Here is a 10,486-nt window from a genome sequence, read left to right as displayed (position 1 = left end):
AAGAAGGCTAACACAGGGAGAGAGGAGACAGGTAGTGCTGAATAACGTTCCTGAAAGAGGAGCACATCTTTGCATGGCGGGTATTCATTCAGCCACCATTGAGCTGTCTTTAGTTTTCATAGCAGAGAAAAGCTTTTTAAACAGAAGGTTTGAGAAGAGGATGTTCTTGATAATCCTCCTTGCATAAAAAGGAGAGTAGGAGACAACATGAAGATGCCCAAAAAGAAAATCGAATTGCTAGGATTGTCCATGTAAATAAGGGTTTTAGGGGTTAGCACCATAGGTTTAGTGAAATGGAAAGGAAACTGATCTTAAGGGCAATGTCATAAATTCCAGGGAAGAGCTAGAACTGCATTTGTCAGGACAGTATTTAATTGGTGGAGAAAATCAATTTCTGGGAGGAAAGACCGATATTAATCAACATCTGTTTAAAAGCAGTGTTTGTGCTTTTGTTCTCAGTGGTGGTATAAATAATGGCGCTTATTTGATTGGTATGCTCATCAAGAAGCAAGTGTCATTGATGTTAGTGTTGATTTGCACAGTCTTTTAATGCCAGTCAGACCCAGCTTTTAAAAAGAAAGAACTGAATGCAGAAATAAGTTCAACAACCTATAAGGCTGCTTTATTTTGGCATCCTAAAGAAGAATAATACCAATTATAAATCAGTCAAAAGGAATGACAGTACAAGAGCATAAGTTTATTTTTAAAAAAGGGCTTTGGGATTTATTTTAGTTCTGTGGGACATTTTTCCTTACCTTTTCAATGAACACATCATCCCTTCCTGCGTATAGTTTGCGTTGGACAGTCTTATTTTCTTGTGCCACTGCGGGATTTATAGAAGTTAGTCTTTGTATGCAAGTAGAGAGCTACATCCTTGTTCTACCTGGAAGGGACCTCTGTCTACTTGTATAAACTGCAAGACAGGTTGTTGTGTTCTGTTTCCCTTGTAAAGGCTCGCTGTAGAGTACAAGTTCGTATATTACTAGCTCAGTGATGTTTTTTATGTAAGCTCTTTCCACTCTTTACAAATTTATTAGAGTTTGGCTAGTCTGGTACAGCATTAATTAGCTTGGAGCTGTGCTTTGTGTTTAAATAGCTGGAAAATCACTTGATTTCTGCTTCTTGCCAAATGACATTTGTGCTCAAGCTATTGAAATATGAAGCATTGCTTTCTTCATGGTGAGACTATTCCCTTTCTGTATGAATTCATTTAATGAGGCTGTTATGAATTTAGATATTTTTTCTTTTTTGTGGAGGGCATTGATTTTAGTGATTGCGTTGTAAAGGTAAACATGTAAGGCCTTGATTTGGTGGTGTTTTATTGCCTTTATTCCCGTAAGGAAGTTCCTGTACTCTTGCCTTCCTATATGGCACCTGAAGACGGAGAAGCAACTAACTCCTGAGGGAAACAAGACAGCAGCCAGTGTCTTTAATCCCAGAGCTAAACATGTAGAACTGCATGAAAGATAGTCCCAAAGGAAAGAGATTGTAAAGGAGCTGTTTTGCTTCAGTAATATTTATTTCTGTCCTGCGTACAGTTCGGAGCTGGCATGGCTGTCTGCTGGTGCTCTAGGTTATTTTGAGGTGTATGGACACATCTTCCCTTTATTTGAAACTAATGACTTCCCTAGGGGTTGGTTTGTTTCATTTTTAAGACTTGGGGTATGTGACATTTGTTGGAATTTAATAACATACAAGTATGTACTGTTGTAAAAAGTTTCACACACTCGGTGACTTCTCCTGTCACCTTAGATGAAGGAAAGAATGCAATGGATTCAGATTACCTTCTTTTTGTCAGACCTGATGTTCAGGACCCACTTACCTTTGAAGAATGTTTTCCAAATGTGACATGACTTTATTCCCCAGCTATGACACGTAATCAAAACACATAGAAAGGATGAATAAGTTGCTCTTAAGTCTAAATTGTCTACCTGTAAACAAAGTCATCTGAAAGGACTAAATGCTTTTGCTTTTCCAAAAGTGTGCCACCTAGAAGGTGGAGGTGGACTGAGTGTCTTAGCCCCAAAATTATCATTGAACAATATAACAATATTTTGGAATGAGCAGGATAACTCTGAAACAAAGAGAATGATTTACAGTTTTTCCTGCAGGGGTCCTGCTATTTGGAGCAAAGACCACAGAATCAATCCATAGCCAGAACTGCATCCCTTTCTCATTAATTTTTATTACAATATTACCTCAGAGTCTTGGATGTGAACCAGAATAAATTGTTTTTGGTTTCCACAATACCTACCACGAAAGATGAACCCTGCAGCAAAGAACTGGCAGTCAGAGACAAACCAAAAACCCCAAACCACAAGGCTCAGAGAGTGCTGGGAAACAATATTGTCACATGTCAATATTGAGTGCACTGCCAAACTATTGTAAAGACTTGTATGTGTGTGTGCACATTTTATGTAGATATAGTGGCAAAAAGAGCTTTAAGGAATAATCTGAAAAAGAAAAATGAGTGTGTCAGGTATCATCTCAGAGCTGCAATACTCATTGAAGGAACAGTTTGAAAGAGAACAGATACACCAGTTTTAGAGTCTGGTAATGGCTTTAACTGGCTAATAACTTTTGGGAGATGTGAACCTCACTGCAGTGGCAGAGGAGATGGGGGTCACATGAGGGCTGTGGGAAGGCTTTCGTGAGTGGGGCCAGACAGTTGGTGTTCAATGCAGCAGAGAAGCTGCCAGCCACGAGAGTGTTCGAAAGGCAGTGTTCCCTTGCTGAAGTGGTGGGCTGTGACAGTGTTGCTGACTTTTATCGTATGTGGGTCTTGCTACTCCCACGTCACCTCATTCCTCTTATCTCAGCTTTTTCTTTTGTTACCTGCTACTACTGCTGCCTCCTTGACTGTTATCTGCTCCAGCACCGCTGGTGAGAAGTGAGCCAGGCCAGACAGTAGGAATTGATTGACATGGTCTCTGATGCACTCTGGAGCTGATACTCTTTCTTCTAAGTCATGTCTACCTCAGCAGCTGGGAATCGATGGGCTGGAAAGATTCATATGCATATGTAATATGCTATCAAAATTATAACAGTAAAGTATCTGTTTAAATGTTTGTAGAGCTGAATCTATGTGGACATTTGTGTATAGGATTGGATTTACATTGGATATTTACCATGGACTTGATCCAGGGCTATCAAAGTTAGTGAAACTTGGACTGAATCCTGTGGCAGAAATGCTTGCAGTCCTCCTGTTATTTAACAAACAAACATCTGAATAATCCTGTTGCATAAAATGGTAGAGGGTTGTTTTGGCACTGTTTATTTGATTTTTTTTTTTTTTTTTTTTTTTTTTTTATTTCATGCATTTGGGAAGATTCATCCATTAGCCTGTTGATTTACATTGTGTCTTCCTTAACAACTTCTTGGAAGTTCCATGGTTTCTTATTCTAGCTGCTTTCCAGTTTTTTTTTAAGCATGTACAATGACTATCTTGCTTGTAGCAAGACTGCAGAAATTTGGGGGGGACAGAGGGAAACAAAGTATGTCTTTATTTTTTGACTTGGCTTTTGATGAGGAAAAAATCCTTTTATTCTGAGCTGAATGTAAATAATGTTGTGGAAAATAACTTATTTAAAAGGTCTGGGGAGGTCTGATTTAAAGTTTCTGGTGCATCAGATTGCTAGGTGAATGTGAGTAGGTCAGATTTATTTCCTGTAGATGCTCCATCTCTTTTGCACTGTTGCATTTTTTTTCAGACACTGCAGAAAGACGAGGCAGCACTAATGTGGTTTAAATAGGTTATTGCTCTATTAACTAACACATTTGGGAACTCTCAGGTAGTAATTTATTTGGTTCAGGTCATCTTCCTTTTGCAATGTGCTCTGCATGGTGAGAGATGGTCAGAATTCTTTGTGCTTTCTCTAGAGAGATGACGCTTCTGCCTTTTGTGCATACAAGCCAAAGGCTGGAAGTGAAGGAGGACACGTGCCTGTTTCATGGGGTGCTGGGTGTGCCAGTCCCTTCCCTGTTATCTTAATCTGTTTCTTGCCCTCTCTGTTAGGGAAATGGACCATAGTGAGTGACTGCTGCACAAGTACTACAGTTCCTCCATCTCTGGTGGGCTTGTAGATTAACTTTCCTTTCTTAGTACATATTCTGTTACAAGGGATCAACATTATTTTCAATGAACTGACAGTCCTGCTGCCTGCACAAAGAGGGATGAGTTCCCTCTCTGCTGGTGTGATTCAAAGGTTCTCTATTGCTTCTCCAGGGTTTTCACCTAAGACCAGCTGGCTTCTTTACGAAGCTATGTTAGGCCAAGTAGCCTTCAGCACAGAAAAGCAGTGCAAATAATGCCTTTTAAGAGATAACGCCTTGATCATTCTTGTAGCGAGAATATCAGCAAGCTGCAGGACACAAACTAACTTCCAATACCAATATACCAAAGAGGGATTCAACACTTGCATCAGTACTCCAGTACATATAGGCAGTGATTCAATGTCTATTTGTACACAGATATTATTTTTTAAATTACATTTTTTACACATGAAGCATGTAATGAAATTCTGTCATGACCTATAAGGACTATCATTCAGTGTTACATTGCTCTAGTGCTTCAACTGCATTGAGTTTTGACAGATGTATAACTGCAGGTAGTAGGTTTTTTGTTTTTTTTCTTAAGCATAAACTGTGTTTTGGGATCTGTTCTTCTACATGATTAGCTTTCTGATTAACTTCTCAATGCTATTTTAATTATTCCACATGATATTTCCTGAAATGTTGAACACTTGAACAACTGAAATTGTAGGATTACTAATTCAAAACTGACCAACAAACACTGTGTGTATTTTTTTTTTTTTTTAAGTGTTAAAGTGGTGTGCACTGTTTCTGTGAAGAGGTAGGAGGGCTGTCAGGGAAGGGGTATTTTCTAAGATTTAGTAATTACTTTTTCCCCAGATGTCAGATATCCCACAACAGCCAGGTGTCTTTTTCTAGTGGCTATTGATCATGTAATCAAGAGTCAAAATTTCATTAGTGATGACTGACTGCACTGTGAAACACTCACTTCACTCTGTTGGGGAGCTGCAGTGAGGAGACTCTTCCAGTAGGTTGTCTTTTCTATGCTTTTGTTTATTCTGGTATCTCCAAAGATTCCTCCTTCAACATATGTGTTCTGTTACAAATCTAGTGTTTGGAGATTGTTACCTTCTTCCTCCAGCTGCCAGTTAGTCAAAGCTGATGTTTGTGAGCTGTTTTTGTACTTGGGCATGACCCAGAGTAAGATCTGACGGTGCTTGGTGGGATTACCCTTGGAGGCATATTTTCCTGGCACTTCAGAGCTGGAAAAACCAACTTGCTGCTGGTACTACCTGTCCACCTGTCTCCCCTTAGTCATGGGGGTGAGACAGTTCTAGTCAAAAGTTACCAAAAATAATAATAATAAGAAAAAATGTGTCATCACCTAATAGTTTTGGTGACGAAGCAGTAGTTAAGGCAGAAGTGGGTTTATTGGACTAATAAATCAGTGAGGATGAAAATCTAGCTGAAGGCTTTTTGTTCTTTCCTTTGAGATTCCTTCAGCATACAAACACCACGGGCTCTAGGCATTGAACTTTCAGGATGTTGTCAGGGTGGGTCCTATGCTTAGGAAGTTTAAGCTTCTATTTGAGTGTTTCTAGTGTTTTGAGTATTTAAAATTTGCTGGATGTCACCATAAAAAAAAGAGTTTACTGATCTCTTAGGTCTTAGACCATTAGGTCTTTTAGTATCTTAAGATACTTTTAGGATACTTTAGGATTTTGTCAATTTAACTTTTGTTCTTGTGGGCCTGGGCCTTAAGACTACTGTGAATGAGAACTGCAGTCTTCAGCTAACATTTCTGAAGGTTTGTAAGCACCAGCACTTAGCTTGAAGTGTAAATGGTATTAAATATCAGTCTTGTGGAAGATGTGTCTGTATTTCTGTTTTCCTATATAAAATAACTCTTACTAAAGATATTTCATCCTAAGTGGCCTTGGATACTCTATTTGCAAGATATTCTGTAGCTAAATATGAGCCTCTTTAAGGGGAAAAAAAATCTCAGTGCAAATAATTTATTCATGTAATATACTACTGTTGGAAATGAAGAAAGGGGAAAAAAGTCTGATGTTAAAACAATCCTATAACTTCAGTGATGTCATTGGTCTTTTCTGTGGTCTTCTACACAGAAGTTTTCTACAAAATCAGTTTTGTAATGGAGAGCTGACATGGGCTGTTAAACATTACAAGGAAACCAGCTGACCTTTTAATATAGTTGATATTAAAAATTATGTGGAATGTTACTCCCCTTCAAGAAGGGGAACCAAAGCATTCTTAGTAATCTAAATGTGTATTTTCTGGGTACAATGTCTATGGCCATTTGATTATGTACCTACTGTTTGAGAAGTGAGCTTTAATATGAAGACTTGTTTTTAGATAAATAATTTTTATTTCATACAACTAAACTGGACCATTTCTTTGATAGCACTGAGCCAGAAAATCTGATTTTTATATACGCACATCCCACCCCCTCCCCCCCAAAAAAAAGGAGGTTGCTGGTGATTATAAGTCATACAGCAAGCACAAATGCACAAGTGGAGACAAGAATAAATTTCATTTAAAGATTTATAAAACAGACTTCTGCAAAGTATTTTATAGAACAGGTATTTATTGTATTGAGTGCAATCCTATTCATAGTAGGGTCTTTTTTATTTTTTCCCTTACAAAAAACTATTAATGTTTTTTTAATACTTGTTAATTTTATGGATGTGGTGGTGTGGGTGCATTCTGACCTTGCCGTAATTGAGTAGCTAGTGCTAAAAATACTAGACAGGGTCACAGATAAAAGGGACTATGTAGTGTTTGATCACTCTTGGATCATTACTGTGGCTAAGTCTTTCTGTTTGGGTGTTACTGTATATATTTGATAGATAAAAGGAAGAGCTTTCCCTTTGTCTCTTGCAGGGTTGGTGTAAGCATTCCATCTTAGAGTCTGTTTTTAACACTTTAGATGTTACTGCAAAGGGCAGATTAACTGGAATCTACACAATGACTAGTAAGCATTGGAATGTCTTACTTCATCTCCCACTACATTTTGTTCTCCCATTGTATTTTGTTCTGCTTTGAAAGAATGCTGGGTTTCTTATTTTTTTTTTAAAAAAAAAAAAGGAAAGCCAAAAATCTTTTTATTGTACTTGCTGATCTTATGCTGTTGTTGCATTTATCTTTTCTGCTCAGTGGTTCATCTTCACATGTTGCTCTGACTACTTTGTCTTCTTTTGGAGTCCTTCCACTGCCTTTCTGGTAATCACTGTACAGTGTGTTACTGTATCATCTTTGGAGCATCATACCAACAGACTTGAACCCCTGTTGCATCTGGGGTCTCATTGTGTCCCAGTGGATCCCCCTCCGCCCCTTTCTAACTGTGGTAACTCTGTGTATCTGCCAGCATTCCTCGTGTGCTGTAGTGTCTGTTGTATTGGGTTGGGTGCTCTGAAACCTTAAAATTTGTGTCCAGAAATAAAATTTAAATAATACTTTTTCTTATAATAATCAAACTGTGAGTCCAGATTTCCCTAGGGTGGGAATCATTAGGAAAATCTTTGGTTCTTATGTCCTTTTTGGCATAGGAGATACATCACTGAGATTGGCTCTGGTTTTATTTTAATACCTTGGGCTACATTGCTACCACAAAGCTGTAGCAATGCAGCCCAGCACTCTATGCTGTTAGCATACACTGAACTACTGAATCCAGAAGAATTAAAACGACCCTTAACAGTGGTATTATTCAGGATAGGGGTTTACTGATCCCACTCACGCAGTGTGACTGCCAATGCAGTCACTCAGTCCAGCTCAAGGGCAAGATTGGGAGCACCCAAACAGGTGCCCCTTTCACAGCAGCCTGCAGCTGGACTGGATTAAGCTGTTAATCAACAGGAATGCGGTGGTGTTTTCTGGCTATCTTCTAGTTCCCCAGAAATCGTGTAGGTGTAGTATTTGTGAAAATATTTTATTGTAGATAATGTTCCAATAGAAATATGAGCTCTCATTCACTCTTTAAAGTATGGTAAACTTGCTGTGAGGAGAACTTCATAATTACTACTCTTTGCCTTCTTTCCCCTCATATTACATATTGAGTCAGTAGAATAATACACTGAGATTTCTTGCCTACACGTATCCTGAGCTTATGCTACTTAAGGCTTTAACTAATCAAATGTTATCAATGTTTCAAATCTCTTATGACACTTTCATCCACCTTTTATAGAAAGTTATTTGTAACCTGTAGTTTTTGGCAGTTTTATTTCCTCTGAAGTGTTTGGAGCCTGCTGTTTTGTCAGAATCAGGCCATTTGAGCATGAAGGCTGGGAGGCTACCGTGATAATGTGCTGGGCCTGGGCAGCTGGTTAGGTATGAGCACTACTTACTGACAGCAGCTATCCCCACTGCACATGGTGTTTTCTGAGAAGAAAACTGCTTCTTTCAAGGACTTTTTAACAGCATTTTCTGAATGATTAGCTGATGAAATAAAATGTCTGTAACATCTGAGAAGGGGAGAGATCAATGCTTTATGCACTGTAGATCAAGAATGATAATAATAATGTTTAATAATTTCAGAAGGATTTGATTTTGTATTTCTGCGAGTTTTTTTCATTGGGTTTTTTTTTGTATGTGGTGTGATAGTTGATGGTTTGGGGTGGTTTTTTTTTCCTCCCCCTCCAATCTGACTTGCTGGTCTGCTACTTTTGTTTCCACAGGGGAAAGCTATGTATGTGGTTCCATAGAACCCTTCAAGAAACTGGAGTACACGAAAAATGTGAACCCAAACTGGTCAGTGAACGTTAAGACAACTTCTACTTCTCGTTCAGTGCCGTCTCTTGCCACTGCTAAAGGAGGTACTCCAGATACAAAAGAGAATAAGGATTTCATTAGGCCTAAACTAGTCACTATCATCAGGAGTGGAGTGAAACCACGGAAAGCAGTCCGGATTCTGCTCAACAAGAAGACAGCACATTCATTTGAACAGGTCCTTACTGATATAACTGATGCCATCAAGCTGGATTCAGGGGTGGTTAAACGCTTATACACACTAGATGGAAAACAGGTAAGAACTTTCATTGTTGATCATTCTCAGCAAATATGATTTTCCAAAAGGAAAATAATAGTACGTTAGTAAAAAATTACCTTCCTCTAGAAGGTAGAACCAAGCCTTCCCCGCTTATAGTGTGCTTAAGATCTGGGAGCAGTTCAGGAATGTATCATGAAACATTATGTGGCCTCAGTGATGGTCTTGCCATTTGTCACCAAAAATAGCTCTAAATCTGTCAGTCGAAAGTATGATATGGTTTTGTCTCTTCATGTCGGAAATGTTGGATGAAAGATGTCATTTTAAAGAAGCTCATTCTGTTAACTTGATTCAGCTTTTTCTTGCAGCAGTGTTATGAGTCATTGTACGTGCCTTTCCATAAACTATAAGAACAGTGAAGACACATTCCACCATGATACATGTAGGTCTACTGCTGTCCAGAGTGACCAAATGATGACTCTTACTGCAGCTAGAATGGACTATGAAGAAGGTGCAAGCTTAGAAAATAAGTGCGTTTTTTGCCTTTTGCAGGAAAACAGGTAGGGTTATGTGTGGTGCCCATATTTATTGAGGAGTATCTTGTAGGTTACATATTATTTCTTCTATGAAATACTTTCAAGCAGTGTCTCTCTTTTTTTTTACTGACTTCTTAAATAGAAGTAGTGGGAGATTTCTGAGGCTTGATATTGAACTTGGGGATGGAGGGACAAGAAAAAATATTACAGAGTAATCCTACTTCTTTTTTGTCTTTCATTTTGTTTGTAATTTATCTACGGACATTTATTAATTATACCAAAACTGGAGAAGCTGTTAACCTGGTGAAGGGCAAAACTAATTTCAGCGTGACCTGAATTGATTTAGAGCAATGGTGACTCTAGAGAAATAAGGCAGATACTTTCATTTACAGATGTAACTTATTAAACTGAATAAATGATAAAAGCATAAAGTATAGGTAGAAAGATAAGTGAACAGTCTCCCTGAGAAGCTAGAAGCTGCTCGAGACGAAGATATTTCTGGTGTAATATAGCTATGTTTTACAGATGTACAGATACCTGTGTAGCTGTCCGGAGATGCTGAAAAATATGCTCGATACAGGTAAATAGCCAGCTAGATCCAGTGGTCATCCTAACACATCTGCAGTTACTGGGGTTAATATGCAGGCATATTACAGCAGTACCCTCGGATCTCAGAGAGGGCTGGTTAATGGACAAACTGCTTATTCAGAGCACTGGTTCAAATCAGGGCCAAATCAGTGGCTTGACCAGAAGCCCCTTCCAAAGTCTGCTGTTTGTACTGGTAACCTCTGACACCAGTTACAGATGGTAGTTCAGTTCTCAATGACTGTAAGCCTGCCTGTGATAATCCCATTACTGTGACTTTGTTGGGAACTTTGACCTGGAGCAAAAACGTGGATGTGAAGTTCTTTATGCC

At 38.7% G+C, this 10,486-nt stretch overlaps 1 protein-coding gene across 1 annotated transcript in view; it reads left to right on the top strand.

Annotated features, from left to right (window-relative positions):
• LOC104501067 (serine/threonine-protein kinase DCLK1-like) overlaps nucleotides 1-9,073 on the top strand; it is a gene marked incomplete at its 3' end in the record, with an annotated part of 10,758 nt that extends 1,685 nt beyond the window's left edge. Inside the window, exon 2 of the mRNA XM_010144808.1 lies at nucleotides 8,727-9,073. Within this exon, the coding sequence (XP_010143110.1) occupies nucleotides 8,727-9,073 (347 nt within the window). The remainder of the gene's footprint in view (nucleotides 1-8,726) is intronic.
• Between the last annotated feature and the right edge of the window lie 1,413 nt (nucleotides 9,074-10,486).

Source organism: Buceros rhinoceros, unplaced genomic scaffold, assembly GCF_000710305.1.
Source record: "Buceros rhinoceros silvestris isolate BGI_N320 unplaced genomic scaffold, ASM71030v1 scaffold43891, whole genome shotgun sequence".
NCBI lineage: Eukaryota > Metazoa > Chordata > Aves > Bucerotiformes > Bucerotidae > Buceros > Buceros rhinoceros.
Note: the sequence above shows the minus strand (reverse complement) of the source record. Positions and strands in the feature narration are given on the sequence as shown.